The 17,166-nt window shown below is 37.2% G+C and overlaps 1 protein-coding gene across 3 annotated transcripts in view; it reads right to left on the reverse strand.

The window, feature by feature from the left end:
• Nucleotides 1-4,198: 4,198 nt before the first annotated feature.
• Il7 (interleukin 7) overlaps nucleotides 4,199-17,166 on the reverse strand; it is a 34,755-nt gene continuing 21,787 nt past the window's right edge. For 2 of the 3 annotated variants that reach the window (XM_075971462.1, XM_075971464.1), the window contains 3 exons: nucleotides 9,481-9,561; nucleotides 8,330-8,461; nucleotides 4,199-6,600 (listed from right to left, as the gene is read on the reverse strand). In XM_075971462.1, coding sequence (XP_075827577.1) covers nucleotides 6,493-6,600; nucleotides 8,330-8,461; nucleotides 9,481-9,561 — 321 coding nt within the window. In that variant the 3' untranslated portion in view covers nucleotides 4,199-6,492. Of the gene's footprint in view, nucleotides 6,601-8,329; nucleotides 8,462-9,480; nucleotides 9,562-12,061; nucleotides 12,162-17,166 lie in introns of those variants that run through there. The other variant, XM_075971463.1, reaches the window with a different exon arrangement.

A 17,166-nucleotide genomic window follows, 5' to 3' on the forward strand; every position in this document is an offset into this window, starting at 1 on the left:
TAAGAAATTAAGCACTGCCTAAGTAATATGTAAAAGTGAAAAAGTTTGAGCCAGGCGGTGGTGGCACATGCTTTTAATCTCAGCACTTGGGAGGCAGAGGCAAGTGGATCACTATGAGTTCGAGGTCAGCCTGGTCTACAAGAGCTAGTTTTAGGACAGGCTCCATGGGACCACCTAATCCAACTAGCCTAGTCAGCATGAAAAATACTGTGATACCTAAATTTGCTATGTTCATGAACGGACAACTTTCAAGCATATCTGTCTGGTTTTCCTAAAGATTCTTTTAATTTATCAATATCTTTTAATAAATGATTGTCTTTAACTAGACTGGTGTCTGCTCTTTTGTATGTAAAAACTTCAGCCAATGTGGTCTTAGTTCACAGTTACCTTCTGCAATGTGTGTGGTTCTGAAACTAGTACTTAAGTCCATATTGTTTAGTAGGAACTCTAAAATGCACTGAATTTAGACACCTTCTCCAACTTAAGTCTGGTGTTTGATAATCACAAATTGAATCTTAAAAACTGCACCTTGACTATACTTCTATTGATAGCATAGGAATAATTTATAGATGATTATTAGTATTACATATAAAAATGTTGCCAAGATGGATGATGCTAAACAAGCTTTTTGGTGTAGGAGGTTCTTTTGTCTATGTGTTGCTTTCATTGGTTGAATAAAGAAACTGCCTTGACCTTTTATAGGGCAGCACTTAGGTGGGCGGAGTAGACGACTGAATGCTGGGAAGCAGGGCAGATGGAGAGCCACTATGGAGCTGACAGGTCAGACATGCTGAATCTTTCCCAATAAGCCATGACCTCGTGGTGAAACACAGATTAATAAAAATGGATTAAATCAAGATATAAGAGTTAGCCAAACAGAAGAGATAATGAATACAGTTTCTGTGTGATTATTTCGGGTGTAAGCTAGCTGGGCAGGAGGGAACAAAGGGTCCCCCTCCTCTCAACACTCTTGGTACATTATACAATTGATTATATATGTACATTATATAGGACCTATTTAAATACCTTAGGTGCAATGAACAAGGAAGTAAATTGTGAACTTTGGAAATTCTAATGGAGGAAGATTGAAAATACAGATGAATATATAGTTTATAATAGGTTTTGAAGCTGCTGTGGAGAAAAACCCAGGTATGGAGTGATTAAGACAGAAGACAGAAAGGGAAGTGAAGGTGAGTTGCATTTTGGTAGGACATTTAATGATTTCATTGAGAAAGTAATATTTGAATACAAGCCTTATGTACCTGTTTATTTACCTTAACTTCTAATTGCTTCTATTGATGATTATTCAATATGCTTGAAGCCTGTGAAAACCGGTACTTCCTGAATGAGATGAACATTGGCACAAAAGAGATAGTTGGTCGTAGCAGTGTAGCTTAGTTTATAGAGTGCTCACCTAGTCCACAGAAAGCCTTGGGTCCTTTCCTCCTAACAGCATGAAATGAGCACCAGTGGCACATTCCTGCATTCCTGGCGCTTGGGAGGGAAAGTCAATAGGATCAGGAAGCCAAGGTTCTATTTAAGCCTGTCTAAAGACGAAATAAACAGAATGGAAAGCCAGACTGACTGACGTCAGGTAAGCTGGGAATAAGATGGCATGATTTGAATGAGGCGTGTTCTTGGGTGTCTAGGTGATTAGAAGCAGAAATCGTCATCTTCGCTGACAGCTGGCTGTGCCACTCTGTGTAGTGCTCGATTTTAGACAAGTACAGCTTACAGATGTAAAGTGAGGGTGCATTTCCTCACCACACAGTGCCTCCCTCGGCCCACTAATCTCTCATCCTCTAAGCACTATCATTAAAATAAAGCACTATTTACTCTTGGTTCAAATATTTTCTCTTATTGTGGAGGCAAAGTTTAGTCATTGATTATGCTTCGATGTTCTAAACATCCACAAATGAGCATTCCTTTCTTGTCTCATTAACTCTGTAAGACAGTTTTAAAGGGACTTTCACATGGAAGAGACAGAGAGTCCTCCAATCTGTTATCTTGAGAAGAGTTTGCAACAGATTACATGTGGGTTAGAAATACTGTAATCCTCTTAGTTCCGGTGTCTGTCCTTCAGCAATATTTTTGCTTCCCAATGCCCAGGGTAACTTTATAACTATTTCATATTCATTAGTGCAAGTTCCTATTGGAGCAGGACTCAGATTGGCACACAGCAGGTCAATCAGTATGCTCTCTACACAATAGCATAAACTACAAATAACTAGATCTTACCGTATTGTTCATAATAACTTCAAAATCCAGGACTCAAGTAATCCTCCTGCCTCAACCTTCTACAAATGTACATCACTATTCCTGGCTGTTTTTATATATGGGTACTGGATGGCAGTTGTCAGTGATCAGTGCACCTACCTGTTTTGTTGTCTTGTGTACCAGGAGCTTCATAGGTTCTATTATTGCCTGAAAATCCAGGCTGAAAAATGTCACAGAAGTAATAGGCCTCAAAATACTGTGGAGATTTTTACGAGCAGAAAACTGTTTCTAGTCATGTTATCTTACTTTTGTTACAGAATTATATCATGTCCATCTTTAGCAAATTGCATTTCATTATAGAATGTTTTACATAATTACTTAAAAGAGTTTTAGTAAGATATTGGCAGAATGCATTTCAACTGTTTATCTCTTAGCCTCATCTTTTTTTGTTTTTGTTTTTTTTCGAGACAGGGTTTCTCTGTAGCTTTGGAGCCTGTCCTGGAACTAGCTCTGTAGACCAGGCTGGACTAGAACTCACAGAGATGTGCCCACCTCTGCCTCCCGAGTGCTGGGATTAAAGGCCTGCACACCACTGCCCAACTATTAGCCTCATCTTTGCCCGTAAGGTGCTTAATTGACAGCAAAGATGATACATTCTTTCAGAGGTTATAAAACATTTTAAGCAATTATGTGATAATTGTTTTTAAAATAAAGTACTAAGATTGATTTTGTCAAGTCATGATGTGTATTCCTTAAAATAAAGTCCTAAGAACTAACAGATCCAGTAGCAGTTAAGGATAAAGGAAGTCAGTGCTGCTTACAATTTCAGAAGGGTCTGCGTAGAAAATTTCTAAGTAAGAACTTAAACAGATAAAGGCTCCACTAGTACAAAGCATGATAAAGCCAATTGGATTTAAAGAGAGGCGTGTTTACGGGAAATCCTTAGAGTCAGAACTACCTGTAAGCGAAAGCAGGGCCTAGGAGAAAGATTTCCAGTTCAGGGTTACCATGACTCAGCTTTACAGGGATTATCGGATGAAGAAAGGTCAGTCACCAGTCAGGACTAAGGCAGAGTTAGGAAGGACAAACAAGTCTTGGTGTTTGTTACTCAGCATGGTGACTAGCCAGTACTTTACATTAAAAAAAAAAAAAAAAAAAAAAAAAAAACCAGCAGAAATTTTGAATGTTTTTCACCAAAAAAAAAAAAAAAAATAGGAATAATTATTTGAGGAACTAGGCATGCCTCCCTTGATTTGAACATTGCACAATGTATATACACATTAAAACAGCATGTGGTATTCTGACTGTGGTATTGTACAATCTTTTGTGTCCTCTTAAAAAATAATTATCCCGTGCCAGAGAGATGGCTTGTCCAGTGATTGTACTTGGCACATAAGCATGACCTGAGGAGCCCACCTGAAAACCCAGATGTACACATCTGTAAACTGCTGGTCTCTTATGGAGAGATGGGAGGCAGAAACAGGAACAGTTAAAAATCTCACCGACCAGCTATCCTGGGAGTAAGTACACAGACAAGAGAGAGCCTCCCTCAGAAACAAAGTAGGACAGGATTCATCCCTTAAAGTTGGCCTCTGACATACACATCATGTGCATACACACCTGTACTCACATTTGAGCAAAAAAAAAATCATTTAAAAAAGAAAGCAATTGCCTTAATTCTAAGGAATATGTCATTTGTATATTCCTTGAAGACTTTTTAAAGTATTTACTTGTAAAATTTTATAAAATAGTGCTATTATTTTGATCTTTTATCAGTCGTGTTGACCTTACATTGTACTACTGGCTTTTATTTAAAAAATGGCATTCGATAATCAAATAGCTCTTTGAAAATGGTGAATTAATGTAAAAGTTTAAAGTTGTATCAAAGAGAGTATTTAAATACATTTTTATAAATTGTGAACCTCCAGTTTATCACAGAAAAAGTTTATCCAGCACATAGACTCTTATTTGTTTTATTTACTTTATTTATTTAAAATAAAATTTTCATTGATGTTATTTTGCCTTTTCCCCCCTGTAGCAGAAAATGCTCATTTAAAACATTTACATTCATATTTGATTAAAACATTCATAGAGACAATCCTATAATTGTAGACTTAGAATAAAAACATACTCACAATGCTCAGTGACCAGACTCCTTTGTCACTCTCTACTTCGCTAGTAGCTGGGAAACACTGAGGGAAACAGGACATAAAAGTGTGGATTCCTTCTAAAACACTTAGCACACACATTGAATGAACTGTTGGGGCAAAAGTTTTGCCCACAGTTCAAGTCTTTTATGAATAAATAGTAAAAACCAAGGAAGAAATTTGAAGAACTTTTCATAAGCATTTAAAACATTGTCTTTATTTTGCCATAATCAGAATATTTTTGGTACTGATAGGGAACATTACAGACATCTTGCAGGTTTAGAATTTACCTTTAGATGCAAATGTCCTCAGTTCCCTAGCTAATGGCTTGCCCATTCTACCACTTCTTCAAGGTAGGGGACAACCACTTAGTAGATCATATTTTATCATGGAAACAACCCACTTAGCCAAGTCCAATAAAGAAATTAAATTTCTTAAAGTATCATTTGTTCTGACAACTGTAAGAACTGTTTTTTGGGCAAACAGTGATTATGAAACAAACTTTAAACAATCAGTTCTCTCAAAACTGTTAATGCCAGCTATCTGTACCATGGAGGATGAACTCCATGTGGGTTGGGGGAAGAGGAAGAGCAAGAAGGCATGGCCACCACATGGAACATCAGTGGAACATGTGTAAATCACATACAAACATCCAGCACATGGTTACATGCTGCAGTTGCTGGACAGAGCAAAACAAATTGAGTTCAGCACAAGCAGACCTCAGTCTCTTTTAGAGATAAGACCTCTGCAGTGTGGTGCTCCTCACCCTTACAGCGGAAGAGAGACTGCAGGCCATCGAAAGATGGAAACAGGTATATACATAGGATATACACGGATGTCCTGTAAAAGACAGAAATTTACGTAACAAAAGTAGTGTTCCTAACTGAGCATATTGGCTCATGTCTGCAATCCCAGCACTTTGGAAACTGAGGCAGGAGTATCATAAATTCAAAGCCAGCCTGAGATACAAATGAGACACTATTACAAAACAAGAAATTGGTATTTCTTCTGTTAACATAATTGTAGGGTCTTAGTTTCAGGGTATTCTTGGTACTGGTGTGTTAAAAGATAAGTGTTAAATGAAAGTAGCATCAAGTGGCAATTCGGCAGCGAATAAACCTTTGGGATTAAGTGAGCCTGACAGTGTTAACATGAGTTACTTATTTTAAAAGGAGAAACTATTCAAAGTAGGCAATTGGTAGTATTGTACGAAAATATTTTATATAGAGATGTCAAAATTAAATATATACATTAATTAAACATCTAACATATATTATTATCTTGAAAATATACTTCCCAAGTTGAAAATTGAGTATCCAAGCTTTAGTATACATCAATGACAGAAGTGACTGAATACTAAGGTTCAGTATCCAAGCTTTAGTATACATCAATGACAAAAGTGACTGGATACTAAGGTTCAGTATACAAGCTTTAGTATACATCAATGACAGAAGTGACTGAATACTAAGGTTCAGTATCCAAGCTTTAGTATACATCAATGACAAAAGTGACTGGATACTAAGGTTCAGTATCTTTGGAATAAGTGCATTTCCATCTTTAAAAGTACTTTTATTTAAAAAGATGTGCTATGTTCTTTACTGAAGGCATGTGTTATACGTTCATGTTTAACTACAATTTTTGATATCTGTCTTAAGTGTCTTAAGCTTTTTTTTTTTGCCGCTGCTGTTTTATGCTGTGACTGTCTTGTTTCCATGAGCAGTTTTCATCACTGTAAGCCCTAAAGCATTTTCCAACTTACAAGGCAACAGTTTCACTCTTCAGATGGGTCATAATGCATGGTGGGCCATCACATCATTTTGATGAGAAAACAGTGGTGACTTTGAATCCTTGTAGGCTTTATTTTTGTAGATACATTATCTTCTAAAATATTTGGGAAACTTTAAAAAAGTATTGGCGATGGCACGATTGCTTTACAACATCAGTCCAGCTGATCTCTCTCCATATGTATATTCTGACTGTATTGTTTGTGTCTGTCTTCTGGTACCTTACTGTGCATTTCCCAGGTGCTCTGATCATTAGGCCAGGAGACATCCAGCAACTTCCAGGAGGATTCCAACTCTTCCATTGTAGAAACTTGAGGTTGCAACTTCATCTACATGTCCTACGTTTATATGCTGCCTTTCAAGATTTTATTCCAGCAGGTCTTTATCTCTCTCAGCAGTCTCTTCAGGAAACATGGGTCATTCTTTTTCTGGTCCTTTGGATTCTTTTCTTCCTAAAGAAATAAATCCATAAAATTTAATTTACTATTTTAATAAAATGCATCTCAAAATATTTGCTTTTCATTTTTCATCATATTAGAGTATTCCTAACATTGCGTATATTAGGATGGCAACTCTTGCATGCCATCTTAAAACTATGACCTATGATGATTATGATTTCTGACGAACAGGAAAGGCCAGTCTACTTGTGCTCAGCATTTCATTTGTCGCTTTCACCCTGCGTCAGTGTACACAAGAGTTGAAACATTCATAAAAGATATAGTTTAGTGAAAGTATTCAACACCAAAAATAATTAGATTAATAATAATTTGTCTGATTCAACTGGTACCTTATTGTCTGCTACAAAACGTAGTGCTTACTAAAGTAGGACTGCTATCTGCCTCATAAGTTGGTTTTCTCACCTCATTAAGAACTTTTAAATGCTATTGGTACAGTGTAGAGAAGAGGTGCCTGCATACAGCAGATTCTGGAGGGTGGTGGCCATACTTCCTCTGAGCCATGTGGCATGGTATAATGAATGATTCCTCACTTAGTGAAGAACCAGTTATTGAATATTTTCTAGGACAGATATTACTCTCAGCACTCCACATATTTTACTTTATTCTCTTTACTTGATAACCCTACGACCTTGATGATTTCACCTCTGCCCAGAAATGAGGATACTAAGTCACAAAGAGGGAAGAGCCAGTGGTGACGCAGTAGTAATGGCTACATCTTGAACTCATCTCTCTTTAATTTAGTCACAAATTCATATCTCTACTAATCATATGCTTAAGTAATACCAGCATGTAGCTTTTAAATAACTTCAAAGAGTCGATAACAGATTTTGAAGATAGATAGGGGGAAACTTTTTTTCAGTGGGGACAACAGAACATTCTTAAAGTACCGTGGAAGTACACTTAACTAATTTGCTATACTTGGATAGGAGAAATTAAGTTGGTACTTCATGGTATTAGTGTTGGTATAGTACACAGCCATAGGTTTTCCATCCTTGAAAACACTGCATTTGAAGTATGCTTGAAGACTATGAGGGGACGGCACTGAACATGTGTACACTCTTTCTTGTGATTGTTCTTCAAACTGCACATCATAACAACTAAATATTTATTATTTACTTTCCTGTCGGCATGTTAAGAAGTCCACATGCAATTTAGAACATATAGGAGGATATGTGTAGGTTATATACAGAAACTCCATCACTTTCTGTAAGGAATATTAAGCACTGGCTGTATTTTGTGTGTGAGGAGATTTCCCCACCATTCACCATGAATGGTGTGTACAATACATAACATGGGAAAAGTTGGTGGGGGAAAAAAAACATGCTTTTATCTCTGAGATTCTGCAGATTAAAATATTCTAAACTTTTCAAATTCTTAGTCCCAGGCTCTTTGCATCTTGCTCCTGTCTCACATATTTGTGTACTTTGAATTTTATAATTCAAGTTGGAATGCCTAGGACTTTCTAATGCCCAGTGTATGCAAACTCACCTACTGCCTATGCTCTGTGTGTGTTGATCAAAACAACAATAATAAGAAAGAATCCATCACCCACAAGCCAGCATGCTCATTGTTCAATGTCCCAGACTGGTTAGGATTTTCAAGCAGATTCAAATGGACTTTCTGACTTTGTAGCCAGGGCAAGAGAGCTTCCCTTTGAAAGGAAATGACATCATCCTAACAGAGATGATGGATATTTGGTTCACAGTAAACAACCCACGCTTACCTTGCTTGTGCAGTTCACTAGTGTCTGTGTGCCTTGGGAAACTGTTAGTAAGTGGATATTGAATTCTTCACTGATATTCATTTTAAGAAATTGATTTAACTTGCGAGCAGCACGATTTAGAAAAGCAGCTTCCTATTGGAAAAGAAATCAAAAGGGCTGGGTAAGAATTTTTAGTTTGTCAATTAACATAAAGCTAGAGCCCTATCCCTTAGTAAAGCCCCACCTCCACCCCAGCTTTCTATTCTGGTTAATCACGTGACTGACAAGTAACAGGAATGAAACTGCTTGGCTCTGAGGAATCAGAACATGAAGTGCCTACACTTTGGTTTAATGATTATCTGGCTTTTAAATAGTCGTTTCTCCACTACGTACATGTGGCTTTATTGTTTGTGGGTGAGCACATTGCAAGACTATATACTTTTAACAGGATAACCAAAGAAGAAGGCTGCCGGAGACACGAGCTAGGAAAGGTATGTACGGGTTGTCTTGCTACCATTTTTGAAAATTAGAGTTCTGGAAGAATAGCTGATAGTAATATAAAAAAAAGAAAAAAAAGAAAAGCCGTGTAACCTAAACCATAGGCTTTTCTGATAAATTAGTTAATAAATGAAAAGAATTGATGTTTTTGTGATACTGTGGTGTTAATAGCTATGTTTTGTAGGAAGAATATTAAAGAGCATCTCTTTTTCTTTGGGGAAAATTACAAACTTAAAAGTTTTTTTCCATTATAATTGACCAACTAGAGTTGATTTGTGCATAAACTTCAGCAAATACTAAAAAAAAATTTCAAGTTGTCTAAAACTAGTGACTTGGTGTGTGTGTGTTTGTGTGTGTGTGTGTGTGTGTGAGTGTGTGCATTGCAATCACTTTAACAAGACCATACATTTTTTGGTGGAGGAGACGTTTGTGCCTTAATATTCAGTTTTTAGTATTTTCAATGTAAAAAACAGGAAAGTAGAAGAACAAATTATCTACTTTTTAATCTATCATAGAGAGGATATTGGTAAAATTAAAATACAATAGACCAAAGTATAATATAATAGATGAATAATAATCCTGTCATTAAGATAAAAAGATTGTGGCATTTATTTCATTATCTAACAAGTCTGTACAAAATCAAGCTCATATGATAAATTCCAAATTATCATTACCTTTGCATCATCACATGGATGTTTTTTAAAAAAGTTTGGTTCTTTATTTGGGCAATTGTTACCATTTCCTGTCATTTTGTCCTGTAATAAATAATATAAAACAATATAGTTAACACTGAGGATGTCCCTAGCATAGTTGCAAAATGACATTTTAATATCTGGTATTAATATGAGCACTTTATGGAAGGTAAATTTGCCTGATTCTACTAACAAGGCATCAAGAATAGTGTTCTTTACATGAAAAATAAGGAAACATGTACAGGATCACCTCAAATAAGATTCAGAAACTTTTAAGAACAAGTTGAACTAGCTCTGTCCAACAAACTAGCAATACCAGGCTCTTGTATTTCCAAGACTCCAGACGGCTTTAGTAGGGTTGATATTGTGGAAACAGTAAACCGAGCAAGGGCAAGATTAGTAAAGGGCTTGTGATGTTCGTCTGCCACTCAGGAAAGTGTAGGTTGTTCTTATTGCTCGCACAAAGGATGAAAGCTTTGCTGGCTTCAAAATACGTTTTAGTCTTTTACCCATAAACAGTTGTGCCTGAACACATAATTGTTTAAAGATTCCGCACTTAGTGATGGCCCTTGTTCAAAGTTTTCTGCACACCCTGAATTGAAGCTCATTAGGGAATAGTGACCTTGTTTCCTGTGGTATTTGGTGCAAGGGTCACTCCTTCTTCGAGCATGGAAACGTCTCACCTTTGGAAAAGCATGCTTTGGAGATGTGTCTGTGCCAGCCATGCAGTATGTAGTTCATGCTCTAAATATGACAGTTGCAAGACATGTAATTCCTAAAACTATCCTCGAATAATAGATAAACATAGTAAGAAATTATTTGTCTATTAAGTCATTTTTCTATCACCTTTTATTCAATCACAAGAATAGCATCAATTTGTATATACAGTTTTCTTTGGTTACACATAGAAAATCTCATATGAAATACGTCACCCAGTTAAATTCTTGAAGCATTCTAGCAAATTTCATAACAATATTTTAGAATCCTTTTTGGTTGGAACAATGCTCTGGAAAACTAATACAATTCAGCTTTGTATGCCTGCAAAAGAGGATGCTGTACTGACTGACTTGCTTGCCACAAGTTTGACCAAGAACTATGGCACTATACTTTTAACAAGGGCATATAAGATGTCAGAGCTGCCTTCTAAAGCTGTTGTTATTCAAGGCCATCAAGAGTTTTAGTATTCAGGCATCTGTACTGGCCTGCCCTTGGGGTCCTGCAGGACACATCCTCAGCTGTAGCCACTAAGAGTACCTCCTGTGTACATTCGTTATGTTTCTTTTGTTGTTGTTTTGTTTTGATTTTTTTGGTTTCTTTTTTTTCTTTTTCTTTTGTCTCCTTTGCTGTCCTGGAACTAGCTCTTATAGACCAGGCCTCGAACTCACAGAGACCCACCTGCCTCTGCCTCCCAAGTTCTGGGTTTAAAGGCGGGCCACCACTGCCTGGCTCATTATGTTCCCTTTTAAAAGGTAGACCTTAATCCTGTCTGGAAAAACCAAAAAAATAAATAAATAAAAAATGGGGGGGGGGACCTTGCCCAACTCTCTTCTCTCTTTCTGTCCAACCCCCCCCCCCCCCCCCCCCCCGCCTCTTCCCTTCTGATCTCGTATCCACAGAGGTCAGTCTCCCCTCTTCCCTTTTCCCATTCACTTTCCCCCATTAAAAAAATCCCTCCACGTGAGCTCTGACACGTGGCATCTTTCTCTTTCCCACCGCGTTTTAAAATAAACAACAAAGAGCAGTTTTGCGTATGAATCCATAGCAAAAGAAAACAGTTCTTTTCTCGTGATTTAGCAAGTACCAACACAACAGATTCTTATAGGCATTTTGGTTCATTTCAACATTATTCCAAGTTTATTTTAAATTTGGAAAACCCGTAACAGAAGTGCCAAAACATTGTGAGCTATCGTTTGAATTTGTTCCTAGAAAAGGTCTTTGATTTCATTAGGTTGTACCTTTCAGTTTTATTTTTATTACTTGTTTAACCCTCTTGTCTTAATTACTCTTTGTTGTTGTGAAGAGACACCAGGATCAACACAGCTCATTTAAAAGACAGTATTTAAGTGAGGGGCTTGGTACAGTTTGAGAGATTTAGTCTATGATTGTCATGACAGGAAGCAGACAGACAGGGCACTGGAGTAGTGACTGGAAGCCTCACATACTCATCCACAGGCAGCAGGCAGAGACTAGGCCTGGCGAGGTACTTGAAACCTCAAAGCCCTCCCTCACCTCTCCAACAAAGCCACAGCTTCTAATTTTTCCCAAATTATTCCACCAACTGGGAACTAAATATTCAAATATATGAGCCTATGGGCAGGTCTCATTTAAACCACCATATTCCACTCCCCAGTTCCCATAGGCTTGGAGCCACCACATAATGTTAAGTGCATCCAGTCCAACTTCAAAAGTCTCCATCATCTATGAGCCTCAGGACTTTTAACATTCAAAGTCCTGAGTCTCTTTAAGACTTAAGGCAAATTCTTAATTGTAAAACCCTGTAAAGGCAAAAATCAAAATACTGATCACATACTTCCAACACACAGCAGCACAAAATATACATTACCAGAGCACAAGGGAGAAACAGGAACATATTAATGAACCACTGGACCAAAGGTCTGAAACCCACGAGGCAAACTCCAAATTCTGTATCTCTCTGCCCAATGTCAAAGGGCTGAATAGATAGCTCTTCCTATCTCCCACACCTTCCAGCTTTGCTGACTGAAAACACCCTTATCTTTCCTGGGCTGGTTCCACAGCCTGTGTTGCTTCTCCTCAGGGCAAGTACCCGAGGCCATAGCTTCTCCAGCATTTTAGCATCTCCATCACAACCCAAGCTTCAACTTCACGGCTTTATGCAATGACTTCCCTAGGCCTCTGTGCAAGGACGCCCTTGCCACATGCCTCACCTGAACGGCTTTTCTAAACCACGGAGGCAGATTCCATAACCCCTTTCCTGTATTTTTCTTGACTCTAAAGCCAGAAGAACTACTGTTTGCTGGGGTTGGAATCTGACTGTAAAGCCAGAAGTTCTCCTACTTGCTGGCATTGGAACCTGGCTCCTCCTTGAATTACATTTGCATAAACCTTCCCTTATTGTTCAGCCAAGGAAATTCTTCAGACTTTTCCTTTCATGCCTTTGCAGGATTAGCTGGGAGGGGCCTTGCCTGGAGGTTACCACTCTCTTTATTCTGTTCGGCATCAGGCCTTTAAGCTTCTCATCTGCTTGAGCCCCAATACTAAATTTCTTGGTTCCTTTTTCCTCCTCAAACTGTGCATTTTGTATTTCTCTTTGCAGTGTTTTCTTCTCATCGTTGTAGATATGCCTGAGTGATCACTTGGCACTGTCGGTGCTACGCCATCTTGAAATCTCCTCTGCCAGTGCTATTAATTCAAAATTCTTCAGTTTAGCCTCAGGTGAATTTTTTTGACAAGGGCAGAAAGCATCTACACTCTTTGCCAAAATATCACAAGAAGGGTCTTTAGTGCAACTGGTGTTCTCTGAAATTCCTTGAGCAATGCCCACATAGTTCAAATTGTCCTCAGTTCTACTGTCTTCCATGTTTTTTACTACAATGGCCTATTAAACCCCACTTAAACATTTAACTGACTTTTCTTGTCCAAATTGTCACTGTTATCAACCTTCCAAACAACAGCATGGTCAGGCCTGGTATACCTTTATTTACAAACACTGATCATAGACTATACCCTCTATATAATTTTGAGTATATTTATTCTTTGATTACTTTGCTTTATGTATGCTTTTCTACAAAATATTACATATGATTATTTAATGAGGCTCTAATTTCCAATTTATATTTTAGTCTTTATTTTCCCCTGAAAATCTAAGGAGCTCAACATTTTTCCAATTTTTGCTTCTCTAATATTGTATTAATCTGGGCTCGTTTTATGTTAGTTTCTTAAAGAATGTTAAGAAGAACAACTTTAGCATTTTTCTACTGCTTTTATGGGTAATCTGTTTGTTCAGTGTTTGCATGTAAGAGAGTACATCTGTGTGCTTAAAACAGCATACGTCTGGAAGATAAAGGAGCACTCTTGGGAGTTCTTTCCTGTCAGCCATGAGACCAGAGACTAAACTCATGTCTGTAGGCCTACACAGAAGTAACTTTACACACTAAGCCATCTCATTGGCCCTAATCATTTTACTTAAATTCTTACAGTTTACTTAGCTTATGTATTGTGTTTGTTCTTCATTTTTGGAAGAATCAATACATAATAGTTCTGACTTTCTATGTGGAGGCTAAGTTGGTTAGATCATTTTTCAACTAATACTTAGAAGTGCCTTCCACTTCATGGGGGAATGGGCCCACTTCCCGTGGCTGCTCTAGCAAATTACCAGAAGCATGTGGTTAGAAAGAAAGAAAGAAAGAAAGAAAGAAAGAAAGAAAGAAAGAAAGAAAGAAAGAAGTGCTGTCACATTCCTAGAAATAAGAAATTTAAAATCAAAGTATTGGCTGAAGGTTCGAAGGGAGGATCCATACTCTGGTTCTTCTATCTACTATCCAGCATCCCTAGAATTCCTATTTTATATTTGTGTCTGTCTCTGGTGTCTCAGGTTTCTGTATTATAAGGACATGTATTATAAGAACATAGCTGAGTTCCTCTGATTTGTCCAGTATAATTTCTCCTTGTCAAATCTTTGATTTAATCACATTTTCAAGGACTCCTTTACCATAAATTTCCAGGGACTAGAATTTGGTATGTTTGAGTGACATAATTTATTACAGAGAAATAATTTATTTTGCTCATAAATATTGGATTTGTTCTAAAGACTGAATCTTCAGTTGTAGACATAAGCAGATTAGACCAGAGAACACTTCATTCTTGAAAATGGCCTCTTCCAATTTTTATGTATGGGGACAAGCAACAGGAAGCAGCTGGTTCATGATCTATCACTTCATAATAAATTTTAGTATAGGTAGCATAAATAATAAAAGTTTTGTGATTTCTGAAGGTTAGAATTTAGGAGAGCCTTCTGGATCTACATCTGCCTTGAGACAGTTAAGATGTTGGCCTTACCTGTAATCATCAGGTTTTGATTAAAACTTGAGTATTTACTCTCAGGGTGCCTCGCTAGTTTATTTATAATAGGAACTCTCAGGGTTTTAATCACTTTTTGCATCTGAAACTATCCTAACACCAACACCCTATGTGATGAATGACTATACTAGCAAAAAACAGTCAAATATGACATAAACATATTTATCATTTTATTGTAACATCCCTAAAATGAGATATTATGGCCTATATCTTGAAAAGAAAATTTATATCTAGAAAACTGTTTTTAAAACTTAGAAGATATGAAAAGAATAGTGAAGAGAGAGACATCTTATGTTCATACATGGAAAGACTGCTCAAAGTTCAAACTACTTTACAAAACCAATATAATCTAAGTTAAATGCCACGGAATCCTTTTGAGAATTAAAAAAGAAAACTGATTCTAATGTTTATGTTGAGAAGAAGGACTCTTCATAGCAAACAATATTGAAGATAAAAGCTCAAGAGCAGACATTGCCTCATCTGGAGACACATTAGAAAGACAATCATCATGATCCTGTGACACAGAGAAAAGAGGAACAAAAGGCCAATGGGACACTCAACACCTTTTAGGTACACCTATTTGAAACTAGTGAGCTGATCTGTGGCAGAAAGAAAGGTAATAAACACAGCATCACATTTCAACAAGTGGTTTGGGGTGACATTCTCACACCAAAAGAAGGGAGACACAAATATTATACCTTTTATAAAATCAAGTAAACCATGATGTGATAGAAAACACTAAAGTCCTCCTAGACTATGACATAGGGGAAACCTAGATGACCATTTCCATGCTGATATTTTAAAATGCAATAATTTAAAAATATGATCCTTTAAGTGTATGAAAGAAATAATTGAAAGTGAAAACCCACTCAACTTTATAATTTTGTGTTGCAAAAAACAAAGTGTCATGAGAATGTGAAGATATATACTGCAGACTAGGGAAAAGTTTGACAAGAATCAACACATAAAGTATATTTTTAAATAGAAGTCTTAAAACAACAGTAAGATAAAGAAGAACCCATTCAAAAAGGTAAGAAACTTGTGAGTCCTGAGCACACATCTCACTAAGGAAGATATGCGGATGGCAACGTATATGAAGAGATGTTCAGCATCACATGTCACCAAAGAAAGGAAAAGAAAACAATGGAATACCACATCCCTCTCATGACTTTTGCAATATCTAAAATCTAAAACAGACCACACCAAACACTGGACAGGGTATGGAGCAATAAGAATTCTCAATTATTGCCTGTGGGAATTCAAAATGGCACTTCCATTTGGAAGGCAGTTTCGTTGTTTGTCTTATAAAATTAAGCAAACTTTTCTTTAACTCAGCAATCTTGATCCCCAATATTTACCCAAAGGATTTGAAAGCATGCTCATACAAATACTGCAAACAGAGATTTAAAGTGGCTTTGTTATTTTCTCAGTTGTGAAGCAATGAAAACATCTCTCGGCAGGTAAATGAATAACCTGTGGCACTTCCAGACAATGAGATATTTTTTACTGAAAAAAAAAAAAACAGTGTCAAACTATAAGAAGACCTGAGAGAAATTTTACATCCATTTTGCTAATGAAAGAAATATTTTAAAAAAATTGTAGATACAGTAAAATATCCATGGTTAGGGCAAGGGTTAGAAAGAATTAGGGTTAGGGTTAGGATAATAAGCTGTGGAGAATCCTAGATTGTAGCAAATACATCACTATAATAATGTGTGTTGTCTTCAACAATTGGGCCTTACCTATTAGTTTGTGGTGAGCACACAATAAATAACTTTGGTAATAACCTGTGATGTTTGGAGTTTTCATGGTCCCCTTTGTCCAATGACTTAACAAGATATTACCCATTCTTGACACTGGGAATTTTACTTGGTGGTGTAAGACAACTAATTGGGACACTGTCTCTCTATTATTTGGTGATTCCACTTAGATTTCTTTCATATATGCATACATTTTAGAAAGCTTCCACAAGAGGTTCCTACAAGTGGCCTTTAGTGTTAGTTGTCCCTACCCATTATTGCTCCTTTATCATTTTCTTCCACCCCTCCCTATTTAATCCTGGTTTAGTTTCAGCCTTTCTCTCTGTAACAATATATTCTATTTCTACTTTCTTAAGAGATTCACTCCTACCCCCTAACCTCTTACTAAGTACCTGACCTCAGTGGTTATTGCTATTGTAGCATGCATAGCTATGCCTTTTTTTGTTTCTTTGTTTTTCTAAACAGGGTTTCTGTCTTGCTTTGGAGTCTGTCCTGGAACTAGCTCTTGTAGACCAGGCTGGCCCTAAACTCAAAGAGATCCACCTGCCTCTGCTGCCCAAGTGCTGGGAATAAAGGTGTGTGTGACTACCACCCAGCACATAACTATGACTTAATAGCTACTATCCACACAAAAGGTAGCTTACAGTGCTTAATTCACTATACTGTCTTTGTATACATGAATTTGATTCAAAAGTTTTTAGCTAAGCCGGGAGGTGGTGGCGCACGCCTTTAATCCCAGCAATTGGGAGGCAGAGGCAGGCGGATCTCTGTGAGTTCGAGACCAGCCTGGTATACAAGAGCTAGTTCCAGGACAGACTCCAAAACCGCAGAGAAACCCCGTCTTAAAAAA

This window comes from Microtus pennsylvanicus, chromosome 5 (assembly GCF_037038515.1).
Source record: "Microtus pennsylvanicus isolate mMicPen1 chromosome 5, mMicPen1.hap1, whole genome shotgun sequence".
Classification (NCBI taxonomy): Eukaryota; Metazoa; Chordata; class Mammalia; order Rodentia; family Cricetidae; genus Microtus; species Microtus pennsylvanicus.